The sequence below is a fragment of the Chlorocebus sabaeus genome, chromosome 17 (genome assembly GCF_047675955.1).
Source record: "Chlorocebus sabaeus isolate Y175 chromosome 17, mChlSab1.0.hap1, whole genome shotgun sequence".
NCBI lineage: Eukaryota > Metazoa > Chordata > Mammalia > Primates > Cercopithecidae > Chlorocebus > Chlorocebus sabaeus.
Window position 1 is genome coordinate 37388759 of NC_132920.1, and position 24557 is coordinate 37413315.

The following is a 24557-nucleotide window of genomic DNA, read 5'->3' on the forward strand; positions in this document are numbered from 1 at the left end:
TGGGCCTTTACTTTTAGGTCAAAGATTCCTATATATAAATACATAGTATGCTCTCTCTTGCCAAAAAATATTAGACTCAGGAACGTCATTCCTCACGAAGAAGATAATCCCCTCTCTTCCTTCCCATAGGTCCCTTACTTTACCTGCTTCTTCCCTCTTGCGGGTTAGGAACTTTGAGTCCCGCCTCTCTGCTCGTCCAAGCTCCGCCTTCCCCGTCCACCTGTGTGCCCAGACCCTGACGTTACCGCTTGGCTTCAGCGGCCTGCAGGATTCCGGCTCCCGATTGGTCGGCCCGTCCACGGCTTGCGCAGCCCACCAATGGCAGCGGTGCTGGGTGGAGGGGTGCCCACATCCAAGATGGCGTCCCCAGGAGCTGGGAGCGGGTGACCGGCGGCGGGGAAGCGGCCTGGGTTGGCCCTCAGATTGCGGGGTCTGGGGGCATCTCGCCAGGCAACCCCTTGGCCCGCCTACAAGGCCTTCCCCCTGCCAGAGCAATGGCCGCTGAGAACAGCAAGCAGTTTTGGAAGAGGAGCGCTAAGCTGCCGGGGAGGTGAGCCCAGGACGCTGAGAGGGAGAGGGGATTGGACCAAACCCTTCCAGATCCGAATCCCTAAATCCCGCGGCCCTGGGACGCCACCGAGGCCGGAAGACTGGTTTGGGGAAGCTGGGGCTGCCTGGTGGCGGCAGGGCAGCTGTCAGGCAGAGGAGCGAACAGCGAGCTTTGGGGACGGCTGGATGTGGGTGTAGACCGGGGTCTGGGGGCGGAGGTTTCTGGAGGGGTGACCTCAGCGAGAAGGTGGCCGAAGATTGGGCGTAAAGGGGAGTGGAGTTGGGTGAGTAGTCAGTGTCGGCCCTGGTCTCGGGGGTTCCTCCCCAGAGCTGCTTCCCACTCTAATTAGGACTCCCTCTCAGGGGTCTCCACCACGCACAGGTGGTTGGTCGCTCGAGGATGGCTTGCTCCCCCAGCTCGGCACTTACCCGAAGGGTTCTGGTGGGAGTTTGGGGTCGCCTGCCGAGAGGGTTAGGCAGGAAAAGTGAGGACAATTCTGGACTCCGACCTTACTTTATCTTGAGTTGGCCTTTCCCACTAGGAATTATTACAAGGCGACCACAGAATCAGGTTATTCCTTTGGCATTTTCTAAGGATTTGTCCAACCCCAAGTGACTTCTTCCTCCCCTGTATTGTAATGCACTTCTTGTGCAAATGCACTAAATTCTTTCATTCTTCAGTTGTTTAGCTGGAGAGCAGACCTCCTAAGACTACTCCCACCCTCTTTGTGGTATATGTTGAGACTTTTGGCAAATTATCCATTCATCAGTCTACTGTTGGTTTACTGTTTTAGTTTATTTTGGGCAAAGTCCTGAGAAGTATAAGGAAGAATGTGTATTTCAGTCGTGAATCTAAGATTTCTGCCAGCCACAGTCTACTTGGTGATGAAATTCATGTTTGGTTGTGCCCCACGTGCTACCTTTTCTAATATTCAGGTTTTTTCTTTCTGGGATGATCTTTTGAACTCGTGACTTTTTTTTTTTTTTTTTTTAAGCAAGAGGGAGATGAGGGTCAATAGTGTCTAAGTTAGAGCCTTACTTTTTTTTTTTTTCCCCCAATGAAATAGAAACAAGGTCTGACTATGTTTGGGCTGGTCTGTAACTCCTGGCCTCAAGTGATCCTCTTGCCTTGGCCTCCCAAAGTGTTGGGATTGTGGGCATTAGCCACCATGCCCCGCCAAGAGTCTTGTTTTATTAAGGATCCTAGTAGACATATGGAAAATAGGTGGAAATCAGCTTTTAGTAATACTTATTAAATAATAGAAAGATAACTTCAGATTAAAGTGCTGCGGACTTGCGGTGTTGATATAACTGTTAAAGATGTTCTGTGTTTTTAGGTAAGCACCACTTCCTGCCAACTGATTCCTTTTCCTTCCTGGTTTAGTGAGCTCTCTAGTTGTGCTAACTGCTATTCTCTGGGGTTTTCCACAGTGAGATCATTAAATTTTGACATCCTAAGATTATAATCAGAATCAATAGGAAGACAGTTGTATCAGGAAGCAGTGCAAGAGATGTGGGACATGGCATGGGCTTCTGTGCCTTCTGACTGGTGGTTGCTATTAACAATCTTTTTTTCCTGTATTTCCTGTATTTGACTATAAGAACAGTCAGCTTTTTAAAAGCACTGCTTTTCTGAGATAGGAAGAGAAGTCTTTTCAGTTTCTTCAAGCTTCTGGATTCCCTTTTCATTTTGAAGAATATAGAGAAATAGAGAACTTTTGAGTTCAGAAAGACTTGGGTTACTATTTGGGCTCTCCTGTGTGTGTGACCAAGACAAATAATCTATCTAGGCCTCAGTTTCCTTATCTATGAAATGAGAAATAAAAATACCTTCCTCAGAGTTACTGTGGGGACTAAGTGAAATACCCTATTTGTAAAGAACCTAGGACAGTGTTTATTTAGCACATTATAGTTGCTCAGAAGACAGTAGTTATTAATATTACTGTCATTATTAGAGCAAGTAAACATTTAAAAGAATGTTACTCAGATCCTTACCCCAGCTCATTGTCTTCCTTGTTTGTTTTAAGGTATTCAAATATTGTCACAATTAATAATAATTTTTAGTACCTTACTTGGTAAAGAGAAATATTTTTCAGCTGTGTGCTTTTAGCAGTAAAGCCCATGAGCCTCTGGTCGTGGGAGAAAACTAAGGTTCTTTTAGATAGAAAGGTACTTTGATTTAAAGAAAATATTAGAGCATTTTCTCAAGAATAGAACTTTTGCATCTGTACTCTTTCGGTCTTAGGGAAGAAAAACTTTCTCCTGGGTGGGGAAATGACACAAATGACTGTACTAGACGCATGGCAACTTGGAAATGTAACTGCTTTACTCTTCATTGCAAATTGAAAGGTGAAAAATCAAAGCGATGACAAGATTCTTTCTGTCTGATCATGATCCAACAACCTTAGTGACAACAAATAAAAATTTTATTACATAAAATAACAAGTTACAAATGAATGAAACATTCTTTTTAAAAATAACAGCTTTATTGAGATATTAATATACCATGAAATTCATTCTTTTAAAGTGTACATTTCAGTGGTATTTAGTATATTCATTTATAGTACAGATGGTTTTGTGCAACTATCGCCACTAATTTCAAAACATTTTCATCATCCCGAAAAGAAACTACATACCTGTTTACAGTCACTCCCCATCTACCCCACTCCAGACCCTGGTAACTACTACTTTCTGTTTCTGTGGATTTACCTCTTTTGGACATTTTATATATATGGAGTAATATGATATGTGAGGCCTTTTGTGAGTGGCTTCTTTTACTAAGCACAGTGATTTCAGGCTTGTCCACGCTGTGGTATGTATCAGTGCTTCTTTTTATTTTATAGCTGAATAGTGTTCTATGGTGTAGATATATCACATTTTGTTCATTCATCAGTTGATGGACATTTGAATTGTTTTCACTTTTGGGCTATTGTGAATAATGCTTTTATGAACATTTATGCACAGGTTTTTGTTTGGATATATATTTTCTATTCTTCTCCTATAAATAGGAGTGGAATTGCTGGGTCATGTGGTAACTTGGTGGAACTAAACATCTTTTTAAGTTCTCTGAGTTATTCACATGAGCCCTGTGTACTTAGCACATCAAATGGTCATTGTGTTGATGCCTAGAAGATAAGAGGCAATCTGTACCATTGTTAAGAATGCAGGCTTTGGCGGGTGTGGTGGTCTGTAATCCCAGAATTTTGGAAGGCTGAGGAGAGTAGATCACTTGAGGCCAGGAGTTCGAGACCAGCCTGGCCAACGTGGTAAAACTCCCATCTCTACTGAAAATACAAGTTAGCTGGGCATGGTGGTGTGCCCCTGTAGTCTCAGCTACTCAGGAGACTGATGCCCAAGAATCTCTTGAACCTGGGAGGCGGAGGTTGCAGTGAACTGAGATTGTGTCACTACGCTCCAGCCCTGGGCAACAGAGCGAGGGTCCGTCTCAAAAAAAAAAAAAAAAAAAAAATGCAGGCTCTGAAATCCGGCTGCCTAGGTTCAAATCCCAGCTCTACTTTCTAGCTATGTGATCTTAAGGGATTTAATTAACTCCTCAGTGCATCGGTCTCCTCATCTCTAAAATAGGGACAGAGTATCTGCCCCATGGGGCTGTTATGAGTATTAAATGAGATAATACATAATAATTGGTTAGGAGGTATACAATAATATTAGCTATTACAAGAATGATAGTTACAATGATAGTAGCTATCATTTTTGTTTTCTCTCCTTGCTTTAGTTTTTGAAACTGAAATTGAAAAGCTTTGATCTGGCTGAGTGTGGTGGCTCACACCTGTAATCCCAGCACTTTGGGAGGCTGAGACAGGCAAATCATTTGAGGTCAGGAGTTCGAGACCAGCCTGGCCAACATGGTGAAACTCTGTGTCTACTAAAAACACACAAAAAAATTAGCTGAGCGTGGTGGCGCAAACCTGTGGGGGGAAAAAAAGCTTTGATCAGTGTGTGTGTGTGTGTGTGTGTGTGTGTGTGTGTGTGTCTAGAGCCTGGGCACAGGAGAAAGAAAAAATCACTTTATTTATTTTTTTTTGAGACAGGGTCTCCATCTGTTGCCCTGGCTGGAGTGCAGTGGCCTGGTCTTGGCTCACTGCAGCCTCTGCCTCCCAGGTTTAGACAATTCTCCTGCCTCAGCCTCCTAAGTAGCTGGGATTACAGGCACATGCCACCATGCCCAGCTAATTTTTGTATTTTTACTAGAGAAGGGGGTTTTGCCATGTTGGCCAGGCTGGTCTTAAACTCTTGACCTCAAGTGATCCAGCCCCCACTCAGCCTCCCAAAGTTCTGAGATTACAGGTGTGAGCCACCGTGCCCAGCTCTGGCTAATTTTTGTATTTTTCGTAGAGACAAGTTTTGCCATGTTGCCCAGGCTGGTCATGAACTCCTGGGCTCAAGCAGTCTGCCCACGTCATCCTCCCAAAGTGTTGGGATTACAGGCGTGAGCCTCTGTGTCTGGCCAAAATCCAAATTACCTGAGTCTTCCAGGCCCTTCATTGTTGGAAGGAGAGGCCAAGTTAAGGACTTGAACCCAATCCTAAAGTAATAATGAATCTGACAGGAGACTTAGTGTAAAAGTCATAGCCTGTCTGGGCAGGTACATTACAACCTGTTCTTGGCTTGGAGATGTTTTACTGGTAGAGTGAGTGACTAGAAGATACCAAATTATCATTGAAGCAGCATAGATCACCTGTTCTGGAAGACTAATGTGGAGTGAGTATGTGAACCTAGATCAGTTGCCAACACATTTGGCATTTAAATTTGATAGGTCTTTTTCCCATGTTTGTACTAGCTGTTTTATCAGTGCTAAACAGACACCTGTTGATTTTTCCTACCAAGATGTTTGCACTGTTCCAACTAGTCAAAACAGCTATGTCAGTACATTTTATGGTGTTGGTTTTATTAAAGAGAGTGACGGAGGTTAATCAGAACTTTTGTTCCATTTTGTCTGTGTGACAGCATATTCCATGGCATTCTTTTCTCTGCATATGTGGTGTGTTTTCTTCAAGATGCAGTGTGTTAACCTCTGGTTTTTAGGTCTAGCTTAAGCAGAGGCCTAGGTTTTGTAGAGATCTAATCTTCACTTACTAAATATTGTTAAGTGCCTGCTGATATGTGTCATGCTCTGCCAGGTGGCAAGGGGGCTACAGAAAAAGATATGGCACCACTAAAAAATCTGCTTGGCATCATGGCTTCCCGGGAGAAGAGGCTGTGTATGATTGACTTTCTGGTTTTTCCACTAAACATATGTTACATTTGTAATCAGACAAACTTAAATGTGGAATTGGGTGAAAACACATTGTTGAATGCAAAGAGCAAGATGTCGAATGATATGTACAATGTGCTGTGTTTTATGTGAAGTTTAAAAACAAAAAATACTGTGCATTGTTTATGGATATATGAATATCTGTAGAGGTATAAAAACAGATGGGAGGCATCCCCTCCAATTTCAGAGTAATTGTTATCTCTTGGGAAGTGAAGGAACAGGACTAGGGACTGCAACTGGGGCTTCAGTAGTCTAACACTTTGTTTTTTCTTTTCTTCTTCTTTTTTTTTTTTGAGACAGAGTCTCACTCTGTTGCCAGGCTCGAGTGCAGTGGCCTGATCTCTGCTCACTGCACCTTCCGCCTCCCAGGTTCAAGCAATTCTCATGCCTTGGCCTCCTGAGTAGCTGGAACTACAGGTGCCTGCCACCATGCCCAGCTCATTTTTTTGTATTTTTAGTAGAGATGGGGTTTCACCATTTTGGCCAGGATGGTCTGGATCTCCTGACCTTGTGATCCACCTGCCTCGGCCTCCCAAAGTGCAGGGATTACAGGCGTGAGCTACTATGACCGGCCTAACACTTTTTTTCTTAAATGAAACGTGACAAATGTTAACATTTATAAATCGGAGTGATGGGTTCATGGATGTTTATTATATCATTTTCTGTACTTTTCTTTGTGTTTGAAAATGTCAATTAAATGCTTTTTCACTTGTGTTAGAGTTAATGTTTTGTATTTTTTTAACTTGTGTTGGAGAGATCAGCCAGTTAGCCATGGAATTAAGTAAAATTTAAAGTAACATGATTTAGAGCCAAAATAAGTCATATTTACAGTGTGATATTATTTATGTAAAGTTTAAAAAACATGCAAAATCATATATTATTTAGGGATACATACACAGAAAATGAAAATATAAAAATGAGTGTGAAAAATGCCAGATCCAGTAGAGCAACTTCCTAGGAAGGGAGGGAGGGGTATGCCAGGGTGTTTTTTGTTGTTGTTGTTTGTTTGTTTGTTTGTTTGAGACGGGGTTTCACTCTTGTTGCCCCGGCTGGAGTGCAATGGCACACTCTCGGCTCACCGCAACCTCTGCCTCTCAGGTTCAAGCGATTCTCCTGCCTCAGCCTCCTGAGTAACTGGGATTACAGGCATGCACCACCACGCCCAGCTAATTTTGTGTTTTTAGTAGAGACAGGGTTTCTCCATGTTGGTCAGGCTGGTCTCAAATTACCAACCTCAGGTGATTCCCCCACCTCGGCTTCCCAAAGTGCTAGGATTACAGGTGTGAGCCACTGTGCCCGGCTGGGATTTTGACTGTATAATGTCTTATTGCTTAGGCTGAATGTTGAGTGCTTATCTGATTGTGTCTTTTTTGTTTTTTCTTTTTTTTCTTTTTTTTTTTTTGAGACAGCCTCACTGTGTCACCCAGGCTGGAGTGCAGTGGCATGATCTCGGCTCATTGCAACCTCTACCTCCCAGACTCAGGCAGTTCTTGTGCCTCAGTGTCCTGAGTAGCTGGGATTACAGGTGTGTGCCACCAAGCCCAGCTAAGTTTTCTATTTTTAGTAGAGACGGGGTTTCGCTGTGTTGGCCAGGCCAGTCTCGAACTGCTGAACTCAAGTGATCTGCCTGTCTCGGCCTCCCAAAGTATAGGGATTACAGGTGTGAGCCACCACGCCCAGCCCTGATTGTGTCTTATATTATGATCTAAATCTAGTTTATTTTAAAAAAGTAATAACAGCCTTGATTTATGTATGTTATGGAACTAGAGAAGACATGAGTTAGTAGATGCTGGGGGTAGGGATATGGAAAGTTTCATGAGGGGTGTAGAATTTGAAGAGAATGTTGCAGGATGGATACAGTTTTGAAAAGAGATGTAGAAAATAGAAAAGCATTCCAAGTAGGGAAAAGAGCCTTATTTAATAATGGGTTTAATACGTTTGGAAGGTGGAGTGGAGATCAGCCTTTCTTAGAGCTGAGTTTGGGTTTGGAAGGAGTAGGGATGGTACAGACAGTGATAGGTGAATTATAAATGTCAGGAAATTGAGCACCTTGATCACTGGGCTCTTCTGGTCTATCTCCATTTAGTCTCTGTGATCATCTTGGTTTCTCTTTTCTAACTCCTTGCCTGTCTTTTTTAAGCTGCAGTAAACTGATTTATTATACAAAGTGTTCCAGGTTTAGATACATAATGGTTTAGTTCAAGAATATGTTAACAAATTCAATTTGGGCTCTGATGCCTTTGCTGATAAAGGCCATCATTTATCTTAGCCTTTCTGGCTATGCCAGCACCTTGGGCTGACAGCTTTAAAAAAATAGTCTACTGTGATTGTAAGATTCCTTTCCTAGATGGTAATTGATGGCCTCTGGCCCTTCGGCCTACACAAATTACGTTTACTTTTTTTCTACCTGGGTTACTCGCAGATGGTAATACTCCTTTAAGGAGAGGATCTAAGGACCCTCTCTTATTTTTCTACCCACTCACCTTACCTAACCAGCCTGTTGAGATCTTCGTGCAGTTTATCCTCTGATTTTATATTTTACTGTGAGGAGGGCTTGTGGACTTGAATAATTCAGGTATACTCTTAGGTTATTTGCAGCTGTTAATGTACATATCAGTAGCCCTTTGGGATTTTTTTTTGCAGTAGGTAGGGGTGTCCGTGTCTAACACCCCCTTCCTCTCTCAGCAGAACTTTCCTTTACTCTTTGATTCCTTTCTTTTTCTCTCTGCCTAGGAAACCCTTTAAACACATCAATTAGTATTGTTTTCAGAGTTTGTATTTCTGTAGTAATATATGTAATAGTTCGCTTACACATATTAATCTTCCAGAGAGGTTTAGGGAGTAAAGATTCTTATAGCTAAAGAGGTAGGGACTGTATTCATAAATTAAAGATTATATATAAGATTTCCTCTGAAATCTTAATAGAAATTAATGTGAAAGTGATTGAATTGGCTATATTTTTATTTAAAAGCATCCTTTAGGATCACCTCTGTTATGTGAAACAAGTATTTGGTAAGTTTGTTTCAATTTCTAAATGTTGGGTATGGATTAAATTATAAAAATGGGAGGCAGGAAGAAAATCAACGTTTCTTGGGCACTGTTTGCTGGGTAGTGTTCTAACGTTCGCAAATCTACGTCACTTCTTGCTTAACATTAAATGAGCATTACCACCCACCAGGAATTATGCTGAAGGGCTTTTGACATATCATCCCACTTGAACCTTCTAACCTTCTCAAGATTGCTTATTTCTTATAAAGGTGATACTTGTACATGATACTAAATCAGAAAGGGTTTGCAGTGAAAACTGAGGCTCTTTGGTGTCCCATCATCTTCCAGTCATCTGGTTCCTATTCCAAACTGCTGCTACCAGTGTCTTTTGTATTTTTTCAGATACTCTGTGAATACATAGACCTAATCATACATAAAATGCATATATCTATTTTAAAGATTTTTACAAAAATGGTGTCATACATATAGTTCTGTATCTTTTTTCAGTTAATGTCTGAGTTTATTTCATGTCAGTGAATATAGAACTGCCTCATTCTTTTTTTTTTTTTGGGACGGAGTCTTGCTCTGTCACCCATGCTGGAGTGCAGTGGCATGATCTCGGCTCACCGCAACCTCCGCCACCGGGCTCAAGCGATTCTTCCGCCTCAGCCTCCTGAGTAGTTGGGATTACAGGCACCTGCCACCATGCCCGGCTAATTTTTGTATTTTTTAGTAGAGATGGGGTTTCGCCATGTTGGCCAGGCCGGTCTTGAACTCCTGACCTTAGGTGATCTGCCCACCTTGGCCTCCCAAAGTGCTGGGATTACAGGTGCGAGCCACTGCACCTGGCCAGAACTGCCCCATTCTTTTTAAAAGATGTACTGTAATTTATTTAACTACTTTCCTGTTGGTAATTATCCTTTCTCTTTTAATAGGTAAGTTAGCTCCTTTATATTTATTGGAATAACTGATTATTTAGTTTTAGTTCAATTTTTAATATTTTCTTCATCTTTTTTGTTTGTTTGTTTGTTTGTTTTTGAGACGGAGTCTTGCTCTGTCGCCCAGGCTGGAGTGCAGTGGAGTGATCTTGGCTCACTGCAAGCTCTGCCTCCCGGGTTCACGCCATTCTCTTGCCTCAGCCTCCGGAGTAACTGGGACTGCAGGCCCTGCCACCATGCCCGGCTAATTTTTTTTTTTTTGTATTTTTAGTAGAGACAGGGTTTCACCATGTTAGCCAGGATGGTCTCGATCTCCTGACCTCGTGATCCACCTGCCTCGGCCACCCAAAGTGCTGGGATTACAGGTGTGAGCCACCATGCCTTGCCCTTTTTTTTTTTTTGAGATAAGGACTTACTCTGTTGCCCAGGCTATAGTACAGTGACATAATAGGTCACTGTAGTCTCAAACTCCTGGGCTCAAGTAATCCTCCCACCTCAGCTTCCCAAGTAGCTAGAACTACAAGCATGCACCACCACAGTCGGCTAATTTTTAAATTTTTTGTAGGTACAAGGTCTTGCTGTGTTGCTCAGGCTCGTCAAACTTCTAGCCTCAAACGGTTCTCCCACCTCAGCGTCCCAAAGTGCTGGGATTACAGATGTGAGCTACCATGCTTGACCTTTTAAAAATATTTTCTTCTTAAAAAAATCTTTCACTATGTGGACTATGCTTGCTTTTGAGGGGAGGGCATATATATATATATATATATATACTGATAATTTGGAAGATTTATCTTTTTATTCTAGTGATTATGTTTATAAGTGTAACTTTATACGATATTTCTTCAGACAGTACCCGTTGACTCCCTACCATGAGCAATGATGAAATTAGTAAGTATATTCCTCACCCCTCTCTTTCCACCTCCTTCTAGTTGATTATATTGTTTTTCTTGGTTTTATTTTCTGTCATAAAACATACACATTCCTCTATTAACATCTGCAAATCTACATTAGGATTTAATGTTAAGGAGGTAGTGACATAGATTTGCACATTGAGCTATCTGCTTTAAATATCTTCTGAGCCCTGTCAGTAAAAGATGAAGAAGTGAATGGACTTCATTTGTCCATTTTTTCCTCCTTTTAACATTTGTCAATTATATTACTTTTACATTCTCTGCCTCAAATGTAAGACCTAGTTGTAAGGTTGGATTCATTCAGGGCTCTCCACCAATCCTTTTGCCATGGTTTCTCTATCTCATGATTAAAGTTCTCTCACAGCTTCTTCAGGCAGGAGTTAAGGAACACACTTTCCCTGAGTTCTTATATGTTGAAAGTAGTTTTTTTTTGTTTGTTTGTTTGTCTGTTTTTTGTTTTACATTTATACTTAAACAATAGTTTGGCTTGATATATAGTTATTCTCAAGTCATTTATTCTCATTTTCTTTCTTCTCTTCCTTCCCTTTCCCTTTTCTTTCCAACAGGGTCCAGGCTGGAGTGCAGTGGTGTGCTCACTGCAGTCTGAACACTCCTGAGGTCAAGCAATCCCCCTGTCTCAGCCTCCCAAGTAGCTGAGACTACAGACATGCACCACCATGCCCAGCTAATTTTTTATTTTCTTGTAGAAACAGGGTCTCACTTTGTTGCCCAGGCTGGTTTCGAACTCCTGGGCTCAAGCAGTCTTTTTGCCCTAGCCTCCCAAAGTGCTGGGATTATAGGTGGGAACCACCCCATCCAGCTCATTTTCTTTTACTTGTGATATGTTACAGAAAAGTACATGAAGCACAAATGTGTGGTATGATGGCTTAATGAATAATCACAAAGTAAACACCCCCAGAAACTTCTGTGTCTATTTGCTGTCTCTTCATTTCTTTCCCCCAGAGGGAACTATATCATTTACTCCTTTCTTTTTTTTTTTATTTTTTTAATTTTTTTAAATTTTCAGTAGAGACCGGGTTTCACTGTGTTAGCCAGGATAGTCTCGATCTCCTGACCTCGTGATCTGCCCTCCTCAGTCTCCCAAGGTGCTGGGATTACAGGCGTGAGCCACCGCGCCTGGCCCCTTTCTTTCTTTATAATATTACTCTACATGCATCCCTAAACAGTAGAAACTACTTTTGTCAGTTTTTGAAGTCTATATAAGTAGAATCATACAGTATTTATTCTCTTATACTTCATTTGTTCAACATGACATTTGTAAGATCCATCCACATTGTTACTTGAAGCCCTACTTCACGTATATTATCATTGCCATATAATGTTGTACTGTATAAACGTGTTGCAATTGATTTCTCTTGTCATTACTGATGGACATTTGGGTTATTTCTAGTTTGGGGCTAAGAGGAGCCATGGTGCTTTGAATAGTCTTACATATATTTCCTAATACATGTAGGTATACTGGGTCTTAGGGTGTGCATATTTCATTCTTCCTAGATATGGCCAAACTGTTTTTTGAAGTGGTTATGTCACTTTATACCCCTCCTGCAGTGTGTGAGTTCCTTAGGTCACCCTTCACTGTCTTTTAGCCCGATGAGCCTTTCAAGTAGGCAGTATTCCCACTTTAGATGGCAAAGCAGGTTCAAAGGAGTCAAAAAGCTTGCTGAAGTTCATAGTGGTACTGAGTGCCAGAACTGGCATTTGAATTCTGCTCTCTCCAGCTCTAAAGCCCGTTACCTTTCTATCCTGCCTTCTTTACACATAGGTGTGTAAGGCACTGAAACTTCACCAGGGAAAATGAACATTATCAAATATATTTTTTAAAGGGAAGATTGCTCTCTTTGGGGGATGACTTGAGTACAGTTATTAGAGATAACCTATTTCTCAAAGTCCCATCCAGTTTTGTGATGCAGATGGCACTCAGCCAACATATTTAGTTTCCCAACTAAACTAACAGTTTATTTCTTCCTTTTTTTTTCCCCTGCTTTTAGCATCCAGCCTGTATATGGAGCACAGCATCCTCCTCTTGACCCTCGGCTCACCAAAAAGTAAGTCAAGACATTTTCCTTTTATCTATCTACTTCTGTCACTCCTATGCCCTCCCCTATTTTGTTGAAATGACAGTTTCCACTTTGACCTTTTTTAGCTTCTCTTCTGCCCTATTTTGTACCAGGAGATGAGCAATGTTCTTACTTCCAAATGGTCCGTTGCTAAATGGGAAATTAACATCCATTAGAGATTTTGTGTTTTCCTATATTGGGAACTGGTATATGTAGGGTTTGGTATTGGATTCTTTGGTCAAAAGAGAATGGTCAAAACGTCTTTATTGATTAAATGCTGTCCCTGAAACCAGAAGATTGATGACCTCCAGATCTTTTAGCAGGAGATCTGGTTTCTGAGGCTCACTGCTTCTGGATATAGGTAGGTCTGCCACCTTTTCCTCACTTTTACTATGAGAACTAGGGCAACAGAATATAACTGTAGGCTGACATTCTTTAGTTCCTCTTTCCCTTTGACACACTCAAAGAGACCCAGGCATATGTGCAGAAGAGTTAAAAGCTATTTAGGGCTGGGCACGGTGGCTCATGTCTGTAATCCCAGCACTTTGGGAGGCCGAGGCAAGTGGATCACTTGAGGTCAGAAGTTGAAGACTAGCCTGGCCAACACGGTGAAACCCTGTCTCTGCTAAAAATACAAAAATTAGCTGGGTATGGTGGCAGGCACCTGTAATCCCAGCTACTTGGGAGGCTGAAGCATGAGAATCACTTGAACCCAGGAGGCAGAGGTTGCAGTGAGCTGAGATCATGCCATTGCACTCTAGCCTGGGCGACAAAGTGAGATGCCATCTCAAAAAAATATAAATAAATAAATAAAAGCTATTTAGGAGGCTATATCTCTAGAACTCTAATAAATTATTTTCAAATGCAACAGAGACTCTAGTTAAATCCAAGATGTGTGGCTATGTATCCATACCCCCGATTATCCCTTTATCCCATCTGTCTCTCATGGACTATCACTGAGCCACAGTGAACTTAAATGAGGGGGTAGGTCACCTTGTGAGATTTTCTAAGAACTTTGGCCTCTATTTGGGGGCATGCTTAATTTTAGAGACTAGTTTCTGGGAAAGTTGTTGTTTGTAATGAAAGCTGAATGGTTTGGGAGATACAGACGTAGGTTCTCACTTTCCTGGGGCCTGTGTCTTAATAGGGAAGTCAAGATAATGTACAATTATGGTTCCAACTATATGACATTCTGGAAAAGGCAAAACAGGGAGACAGTGAGAAAATCAGTTGCCAAGGGGTGGGGTTGAGGGGAGATATGAATAAGTGGAGCACTGAGGATTTTTAGGGCAGTGCAGCTACTCTGTATGATAGTATAAAAACGGCGGATACTGCCAGGCGCAGTGGCTCATCCCTGTAATCCCAGCACTTTGGGAGGCTGAGGTGGGTGGATCACCTGAGGTCAGGAGTTTGAAACCAGCCTGGCCAACATGGTGAAACCCCATCTCTAATAATAATACAAAAATTAGCTGGGCCTTGTGGCGGGCGCCTGTAATTTCAGCTACCCTAGAGGCTGAGGCAGGAGAATTGCTTGACCCCAGGAGCCGAGGGTTGCAGTGGGCTGAAATCAAGCCACTGCACTCCACCCTGGGCAACAGAGCAAGACTGTCTCAAAAAACAAAGCAAAACAAAACAAAAAACGGTGGATACATGTCATTGTGCATTTGTTCAAACCCACAGAATGTATAACACCAAGAGTGAACCCTAATTAAAACTACTGACTTCGAGTGATTATAATGTATCAGTGTAGGTAGGTTCATCAGTTGTAACAAATGTACCACTGTGGTGGCGGATGTTCATAATGGAGAGGCTGTGCCTATGTGGGAGAAGGGAGTATATAGGAAATCTCTGTACCTGCCTCTGGATTTTGCTGTGAACCTAAAACTGTTCTAAATATATAAATAAAGTGGTTTTTAAAATAAGAAAAGAAAAAAAGGATAATATACATTAAAGTATTTTGAATACCTAGAAGAATGCTATTTCAAATATATATTACCAGTATTTAAAAATGTAAAAAATAACCTAGCTGAGTATGTGGTGCACTTTCTATAATTCTTCCAACTTGTTCTTTTTGCGATTTGGTGTATGTATAAGGCACAGTCTTCTGAATTACTGAGGAAACATGACTGCTGTTTTTGTCTGCAAGGTGCACACTTTTTTTTTTTCAAATCAGAAACCACTATTGTATAGATTTCTTGAGAGCAGGGACTTTGTTTTGTTTATTACTGTACTCACAGCCTCTAGAACAGCATGTGACACAGTAGGCACTGAGTACATATTTACTGAATGAAGGAATGAAACTATCTCATTTACTTAAACAGCAGGCTTTTCTTTAATGTTCCTTGGTTTCCACCTTTCGTTATGTCTTCTTTTTTTTTTCTTTTGAGATAGGGTCACTCTATTGGCTGGAATGCAGTGGTGTCATCTTGGCTCACTGCAGTCTCCACCTCCTGGGCTCAAGCAGTCCTCCCATCTCAGCCTCCCTACTAGCTGGGACTACAGGTGTGCACCACCACAACTGGCTAATTTTTGTATTTTTTTGTAGAGACACAGTTTCGCCATGTTGCCCAGGCTGGTCTCAAACCCCTGAACTGAAGTAATCCACCTGCCTCGACCTCCCAAAGTGCTGGGATTACAGGCATGTGCCCGGCCTTTTTTTTTTTTTTTTTTTTTCCCACAGAGTCTTGCTCTGTTGCCCAGGCTAGAGTGCACTGGCACGATCAGGGCTCACTGCAGCCTTGACCTCCGGGGCTCAAGCCATCCTCCTGCCTCAGCTCCCACATGCCTCACCCCCAACCCCACCCACAGTAACTGGGACTACAGGCGTGGGCCACCATGCCTGGCTAATTTTTGTATTTTTAGTGCAGATGGGGTTTCACCATGTTGCCCATGATGGTCTCAAACTCCTGGACTCAAGTGACCGACCTGCTTTGGCCTCCCAGCGTGCTGGGATTACAGGGGTGAGCCACCGTATGTGGCTGTTAGCTCTTAAGGGGAGCATGTTTTCTGTGATGTCTGTGTGATCGTCACATTAAATAGAATGAATTCTACTATTCTTTGGTTTTATCAAGAATCGACTTTCTGGTCTGTTGGCCAGTGAGGCAGGCACTGCTGGTTACCTACCTGATAGTCTTCCCTGTGCCTGCTTCTTTCATGCTCAAGAACCATAATTTTGTTCAGATATTGAGTAAGCAACAATGCACTTAGGGGAGGTATTAAGATTGGTTTAAGCCTTTCATGATAATTCTTTAGTAATCCCAGTGACTGGCATAGAGTGGTCTCATCTCATTGGTTCTGGCCAAAGAAAGTCTCCCGGGGGAGGGTTCTTGGAAAGATTTTCTTTTTTGGTCAGAATGGGAGACAGTTCTGTGAAGAAACCCTCTTTTGGCTGCCACTCGCATTTCATGCTTTTGAACGTGGTAGTGTGAGTGTGATTCTGAAAGCTATAGCAGCCAACTTGTAACACCGAGGCAAAAAAAAAAAAAAAACAACGAAAATAGCAAAGACAACAGCCTAGACCTACATTGTGGTCTTACGATTTAAGGATCATAGTTGAGTATTATGTTACATGTAGCCACAACCATTCTGGTCACAGTCAGGAGTTATTGATTGTTCATAGATCTGTTCTAGCACAACCTTTGACAAACACGTGGCTAACCTATAAATCCGTTCATCCATTCATATATAAGGCATTGAGTGTACTTTCCATTTTATGTTTTGATCAAGATCACCATACCTTGTCACCATACCATGCACCTGTCATCAACTGAGCTTTTCCTAATTTTGTATTTAGGACAGATCTTCAGGAATATTTCCATATCCCAAACTGCCAAGGCAAACTTTATATATTACTATTTTCTCACCTGTTAATGATATAAAATCGTGAATATTTTCACTGATCCCTCAGCAGAGTTTCAGTCATGTTTTCAATAGGAGTAATTACTTAGCTTTACAGTTTGGGAGGAATTTAATTGTCACTGGATTAATTGGTTCCCTTTTTCATGTATGTGGTGGTTTGATACTGATATTTTACAACATGGAACCACGTCTACCTCTGCACCAGACCATTTTACAATTTCAGATTGTTGCCATAAAACATTTATCGCCTCTATTTTAGTACCTTTGTTAGGACATTTTTATGACTTTCTCTGCTACATGATTATCGTTCCACTTCAGCCCATCATTAATTACTTTGTGGTTAATACACATCACAGCAGAAGCCTTTACATTGGGTCTTCAATCATCTAAACTGCACAAGCACAGGAAGTCATTCCCTGTCCATGTATATTGACTTTAATTTGCCAAATGATTACTATTAGTGATACTATTGCCTGCAATAATTTTTATAGCTCAGATAAAACTAGTCTCATTGCTGAGCAGCTCCATTGGCCACTTGATGGTATAACAAGCTTCTGAGTTTATTGTTTTCTGAACTGATGCTCAAGTATGCTAGGTCCTAATTCCAAGTTATATAACTAGTTCATATGGAGCCACACTAGTTACTAAGATACCTGAATTTATTTGATTGTTACTAAATTTCTCCACTTACTTCATATCACTTGCCAGTGTCAAACATTTTTCTAGAAAATTCTGTTAAGTAGAACATCTGTGTCAGTAAGACAGTGTAGTATGATCAAATGACAGAATGCTTGATCTTTTATACTCCTAACCAGTGTAACCTGTGGCCACTCTTTTTCAACATACCCTTAGGTGTTTGTGTTACTAAGGTACTCATCACCAAGTACTTTACCAAGTCAAATGTGCCATTTATTAGGTTTTTGAAATTTTTAGTATTCCCTACACTTCTTGAATCCCTTTTTCTTTGCCACTTACCATCTTCATGACCTTGGGCAAATTACTGAAACTTTCTGAGCCTTAGTTTCTTCATTCAGAAAGTAGAGATAGTAAGACTTACCTCACAGATTTGTGAGGATTGCGTGAAGTATCTGCAAAGGTGCTTTCTAAACTGTGATTTGCTGTACAGTTGTAAGGAGGTATGGTGAAGGTGTTCATCAGAGGCCAGTTTGATTGTGACTTTGATAGAGTTGTGTTTCAATAATCTTGGTTAAGGTGGGGCGTGGTGGCTCATGCCTGTAATCCCAGTGCTTTGGGAGGGCAAGGTGGGCAGATCACCTGAGGACAGGAGTTCGAGACCAGCCTGGTCAACATGATGAAACCCCGTCTCTACTAAAAATTCAAAAATTAGCCGGGCGTAGTGTCATGCGCCTGTAGTCCCAGCTACTGGGGAATCTGAGGCAAGAGAATTGCTTGAACCTGGGAGGCGGAGGTTACAGTGAGCCGAGATTACACCACTGCACTCTAACCTGGCAACAGAGTGAGAATCCATCTCAATCATAATAATTATAATAAATAATCTTGGTTAGACTTCAAGCTACACTGTGGCATTCTTTTACCTTAAGTATAAACTACTTCGAACTGTGTTTAAATGGAATGTATAAACCGAAAGCATCCCTCGCTGGAGTTACCTGGATTAACTTTTTGCTGCAACTACTGGGGTCAACAGAAAGGGGCGACATTTCTCTTACAAGGAGCCCATGCCTAGATGTGGCTTCTTTCCTGTCTACTCAGAATAGGCTGTGTGTGTCAGACCTAAGTCTTTTCCTACAAGGTGAGATTTTTTTTTTTCCTACAGGGTGTGAGAGTCGGGCTTATTGGCTGTGTATAGTTGGGGAGAATTACAGCTGTGGTGGTGTGTGGCTCAGTTTACTTGGCGACTTCTCTTCCTAGGCTGCAGATCCTTCTAGGTCCTGGCCTTCTTCTTTTTAGCTGCTTTTTTCTAGGTAGAGTAAGTAGTTAGCAGCACACGCTGGCTCAGGAGTCAGGTAGACCTGGATTTGAATCCAGACCTCACTGCCTGCTCAATACCCACCTCATAGGATTATTAATGGGCATTAGATGAGAAAATGGGTATATATAAAATTTAGCATAGGGTCTGGTAGCCAGTGAGTAGCCGATATTTATGTGTGAATTTATGTATCTCCTCTGGAGAGAGTATAACTAGTAAACATGGAAAAGCTTCAGAGCCTTAAATTTACCCATTATTGTTTATTTTTCCTGGTCTGTGGATTCTCTGCCTTCTGTCAGTGGTAAACCAAAGTACCTTTCACTTCTTGCTTTGCTGTTTCGTTCTTTTTTTTGGAGATGGAGTCTTGCTCTGTCGCCCAGACTGGAGTGCAGTGGCGCAATTATGACTCACTGTAACCTCTGCCTCCTGGGTTCAAATGATTCTCCTGCCTCAGCCTCCTGAGTAGCTGGGATTACAAGTGTGCACCACTGCACCTGGCTGATTTTTGTATTTTTAGTGGAGACGAGGTTTCACCATGTTGGTCAAGTTGGTCTCGAACTCCTGACCTCAGGTGATCTGCCTGCCTCGGCCTCCCAAAGTTCTGGGATTACAAGTGTGAGCCACTGCGCCCGGCCTTCTCTTTCATTCTTGTGGGTGGTTCTCACCAACCTTGTTTCGTCTTCAGACTTTTCCCCTTTTGTAGGTGAAACCAACCCCTTCCTCCATGAAAGCTGCTTTCCTCAGGGTAGAGCTGCCTTTTAAATTGGTTGGTTGAATTTTGGGTTTTGTGGGCTGGTGTCCATAAAATCATTTCTGGCAACCTCAGAATGGTCTGCCTTGAGTCTCGTGTCTTTATGTCACGGGGAATGACAGCCTTTTCTCCCTTCTTTCTTCTTCATTGTGTTGGAAAGTGTCCTCCCAGTTTCTATTGGCAAGTCTTCATTTGAATAAATTCCAATTCTTAATCTACTTCAAATATATTGAATCATCATCTGCTTCAAAAATGTAATGAAAACCGGCCGGGCGTGGTGGCTCATACTTGTGATCCCAGCAATATGGGAGGCTAAGGTGAGAGGATCACTTGAGGCCAGGAGTTTGAGATTAGCGAGAGCAACATAATGAGACCCTTATTTCTTAAAAAAAAAAAAAAAATCTAAGCATGGTGGTGTGCGCCTGTAGTCCAGCTACTCAGGAGGCTGAGGTGGAAGGATTGCTTGAGCACAGGAGTTCAAGACTGCAGTGAGCCAAGATTTCTCTACTGCACTGCATCACTCCACCCTGGGTGACAGCAAGGCCCTGACTCTTAAAAGAAAAGAACCGTATAAATACCCAGTGAAAAACCAAACAGTCTTATTAAATTTGGAGCCAGATCTTGTTGCTAGAAAATATATTGATTCTGAGGCTGCTCTCACTTTGCTACCTACTTAGAAAATGGTCTTAAAGACAGAGTAGCACCAAACTTCAACCTTCTTCTCAAGGCTAGCAGAAGAACAAAAAAATGGAACAACTTTTTTATTTTGGGACTTAAGGTTTAATGCTACGTATGTGGACTACCTAAAATTATCTCGTTTTCTGCAAGTAGTTTATGTGCTACTCTAAGTGATAGCAGATCAACTCTCAAATCTCAGTGGATTAACACAGTAAAGGTCTATTTCCTGCTCATGCTACATGTCTAAAATGGGGGTGGGTAAGGGCAGAGGGCAGGCTCCTCGACATAGTTACTGCTGCTTCACATAGTCACTCAGTTACCTAGGCTGAGGGAGTCTCTACCATCTTGCCAGTCATCATGACAGAAGAGAAGCTATAGGTCAGTAACGCAACAATTTGGGAGGCCAAGGTGGGAGGATTGCTTGAGCCCAGGAGTTCAAGACCAGCCTGGGCAACATAGTGAAACCTTGTGTCTACAGAAAATAATAATAAAATTAGCTAGGCATGGTGGTGCACACCTGTAGTCCCAGCTACTCAAGAGGCTGTGCTGGGAGGATCACTTGAGCCTAGGAGGTCAAGACTGCAGTGAGCCATGATCATACCACTGCACTCCAGCCTGGGTGACAGAAACTCTGTCTCAAAAAAAAAAAAAAAAGAGGTTATACAGAACTGACACCTATTCTTTACTTTGCCTGGAAGTAATCGCCTTATTTCTCTTCTTAGTCCATTGGCCAGAACTGGTCATATGGCCTCACCCAAGTGCATGGGGGCCAGGAAGTATACAAGAGCACATGGGATGTTTGGTGACCATTGCTGTCTCTGCTACATCTGTCTCTGCGATCTCAGGCTGGTCTGGATGTATCTAGATGAAGAATGGATATGGGCAGTTTTTGTTTGAAGAAGCTAATGATTATGTATGGAGTAGTCTGTAATTTATTAACATTATAATAATAAGCAAATGCAGGTGGTCAGACGTGTCAGGCCATTCCTTGGTAATCGTGTCTCCTTTCTTGAAGTTTCATTAAAGAACGATCAAAAGTCAGCACAGTTCCTCTGAAGAATAAGAAGGCCTCCAGTTTTCACGAGTTTGCACGGAATACCAGTGATGCTTGGGACATTGGCGATGATGAGGAAGAGGACTTTTCCTCACCTTCTTTCCAAACTCTGAACTCAAAAGTTGCTTTGGCAACTGCAGCCCAAGTTCTAGAAAACCACAGCAAGCTGAGGGTAAAACCAGAACGGTCCCAGTCAACGACATCGGATGTTCCTGCCAACTACAAGGTCATAAAGTCCAGCAGTGATGCCCAGCTGTCCAGAAACTCTAGTAAGTCCTTCCTGCTCCCTTCATAGCCTCAGGCTTCTCAGCAGCATGCATTTTAAATAAAAGCGATTTTTCTTTGTGGCCTCACTCAGATATTCAGTGGGGTGGTAAACTCAAGCCTGAGATATGGCATCATTAAGCCTGAGTGGTCACAAGCTATACTTACCCCTCCCACAGTGGTGGCTGCCCAGTCTGGTAACCTGGGCCTTCACTTTCTAACACCCAGGTGTTGTTTGCCATTCTCCTCTTCTCTTCTTCCTTTCCCTGTGGTGGAGTCCAAAACTTCTGGTTTGATTGCTTCACATTGCTTTAGGCCTGGTCAGGTTTAGAAATATTAACTAATTTAAAGCTGTTAGTGGCTGAATTTCACAATTGTTTGGCCACTGTGGTTTGACTTTCTCAGCCCTGGGGAACAGCAACTAGCATAAAATTGTCTCTTCCTGTTCCTGAGGGAGGGAGCAGATGTGCCTAAAGGCCCCAGGTCTTGGCTTCCTGACCATCAGGCAGGTCCCGTCAGGTTGGGTGGGATGGAAGTAGAGGCCTCTCTGTTTCTTTTCGGGAAACTGGCCAGAGTAACGGTTGATGCGAAGGTGGTTTTATTAGACCTTTGGGGACTCTCAGTGTATTCCTTTAAATATTCATGGTTGTGTTTAATGTTGCCCTAATGGGTTTTATGAAAGTATGTTGGGAACTGGAGAGGGAAGCTTTGTCATTGCAGTGAGAGTTAAAGTGGTGAGCGGGTAAAGGGTGAAAAGGAAATAGAAGAACATCAGAGCCCTGGCTCATGTTCTGAGGGAACTTTTTTCATGGCTGTAAGGTCTTTGCAATCATTCCACAGTTATTTTCCATCACTGATTTGGGCTCTAGCGTGAACCTTCAGTGCCATGCACAGATAGGCATTCAGTGTTACTGACCAGGTGGCCACAGCTGCAGGCTGTGGAAGATGTCTACACACGGCGATGGAGGGTCTCCAGAGATTCCCAGTGTGAGGAAGGCCCCTACTGTGATCCATAATGAGCTGCCCTGTGCAGCCAGGACCTCCCTGGCCCAGCCCAGAGCATTCTCCCTAAGGAGGTTTTCTCCTGCGGGCATCTGTCTGTAAATAGGTAATAGCGGAGATTTACATCTGTCTCAGCTTTGTAGTGTGTCTGCATTTTCTAGTCCTCTCATTACACTAGGTGTCCCAGCCAACTGCCTCGTGGAAGTTGTTTTTGTAAATCTTCTAGTAGTACTGGTTGGTTGATATTCACTGTTTAATTTTTGTTGTGACTACTACTTTTTTTTTTTTTTTTTTTTTGAGATGGAGTCTCGCTCTGTCGCCCAGGCTGGAGTGCAGCGGCCGGATCTCAGCTCACTGCAAGCTCCGCCTCCCAGGTTTATGCCATTCTCCTGCCTCAGCCTCCCGAGTAGCTGGGACTACAGGCGCCCGCCACCTTGCCTGGCTAGTTTTTTTTTTTTGTATTTTTTAGTAGAGACGGGGTTTCACCGGGTTAGCCAGGATGGTCTCGGTCTCCTGACCTCGTGATCCGCCCGTCTCGGCCTCCCAAAGTGCTGGGATTACAGGCTTGAGCCACCGCGCCCGGCCATGACTACTACTTTTTAAGGCCCAGCCGTGTAAAGAGTATGAGGCAGTCATGTAAGCACAACTAGAATTAAAAACTGAGTTTTGCTTATGGTAATATAAGAGTTTCAGAGTCAGGCTTACCTAAGGTGGTTTTTCACCTCTTACTTGCAAATAATTTAACCTCCCTGAGCTGCAGTTTCTTGTCTGTAAAGTAGTTATACATTCCTACCATGTGTTCTAAGGATCAAATGAGAGGTCATATGTAAAAGTGACCTATATGCCTTATACATAGGAAACACTCAATATATGTGAGTCCTGTAGTGCTTATTCACCCTACCCACCATCCAGTCTAGAAATGTCGAGAACAAGACAGAGTTCAGTTTGAGTCTTTGTTTGTTATTTCAGTCATATCCTGGCAGAATTAAGAACTGGTTCATTTTGGTGGGAAATGTAGGCGCACAAAGGAACCGCAGCCACCAAAGGCAGGATTGCCTTAGGCCAGAGCTTCTCACCAGGGCACACTGATGGGCCAAGAACCAGGTACAGGATGTGTGGAGATATTGATCCTCTTAGTCCATGGAGCAGCCGGGGGTTCCGGGGCTTGTGGAGAGCAACCACCTCCATTTATTGCAGCCTTGTGCTTTGTGGTGTCATCTGCATTGTCATCATTCCTTATGTGCTCTGGGATGTGGAATGGGAAGGAAAACTCTGCCTTAGACTAAACTAAACTCACTGTTTGGCACCAAGAAAAGTTCCAAGTTGGGGTAGAAAGAAAACATTTGATTTTCCTTTAGAGTCACCAAAAAAGTTCTCAAAAGTTGCTGCAGCATCTGGAATCTCTGTTAGCACCTAAGGTGCCTTGGTGTGTTTGATATAACTGCAGCCCTTTCTCTGGGCAGTGAATGGAGCGTGGCTGGGTTCTGGCCCCTCGCTGCCCCTTAGCTGGGCACCTCAGGCAGTGCATACAGGCAGCCACGGCCTTGGGGAGGAGACACGATGCTGAACGGTTAGGTTTAAGGCTTCTCAGAATCCATGCTCCTCACACAGCCCGTTCTGTTTCTTTTTCAAATGATCTCAGGTGATACATGCCTGAGGAACCCACTCCACAAACAGCAGTCACTCCCTCTCCGGCCCATCATCCCCCTCGTTGCCCGGATCTCGGATCAGAATGCTTCTGGGGCCCCCCCAATGACTGTCCGGGAGAAAACCCGCCTAGAAAAATTCCGTCAGCTTCTCTCCAGCCACAACACTGACTTAGGTGAGTCCCTGTGAGCCCAGGCAAGGTAGGAGCTTTTGGTGACTGGAATTCTCAGAGACCTGGAAGCTACTGCTCTTTATTCTTCCTTCTTTTACTTTTCTAGCTTCTCCTGACCTGGTGCCCATTGCAGTGACATGCAGGTATTAAGTCAGACATATGTTACTAGAGATTATGGACCAAATTAGGTGGGACTGGTTTCTGTGGCCTGTAGACCCTAGTGCAACTATTCTGACTTTGATCTCCTCTATCTCATGGTGACTCTTACTGAAATCTACACCCACTGGTCTTTCTCTTCCCCTCTAACTTTCATCTCTGAGCTGACAGAACTGCTACTGCAAGGCCATGTCCTTGGCACTTGGCTGCTCAGGGCTGTTTTGGGTTTTTCCCTGTGCTTATGGGTAGCAAGTGGTGGTGGTGGTCTTACGTGAATGGAAGGAGACA

General features: G+C 42.8%; 2 protein-coding genes across 2 annotated transcripts in view; one reads left to right on the forward strand and one right to left on the reverse strand.

The window, feature by feature from the left end:
• Nucleotides 1-350, reverse strand: part of TMEM217 (transmembrane protein 217) — a 42562-nt gene extending 42212 nt beyond the window's left edge. The window contains exon 1 of the mRNA XM_038006031.2: nt 144-350. The gene's annotated coding sequence lies outside the window, so the exon portion shown is untranslated. The remainder of the gene's footprint in view (nt 1-143) is intronic.
• Nucleotides 351-365: 15 nt separating this feature from the next.
• The window catches only part of TBC1D22B (TBC1 domain family member 22B), a 73528-nt gene continuing 49336 nt past the window's right edge, over nt 366-24557 (forward strand). The window contains exons 1-4 of the mRNA XM_007972753.3: nt 366-550; nt 12671-12727; nt 20990-21297; nt 23937-24116. Of these exons, the coding sequence (XP_007970944.1) occupies nt 495-550; nt 12671-12727; nt 20990-21297; nt 23937-24116 (601 nt within the window). The 5' untranslated portion in view covers nt 366-494. The remainder of the gene's footprint in view (nt 551-12670; nt 12728-20989; nt 21298-23936; nt 24117-24557) is intronic.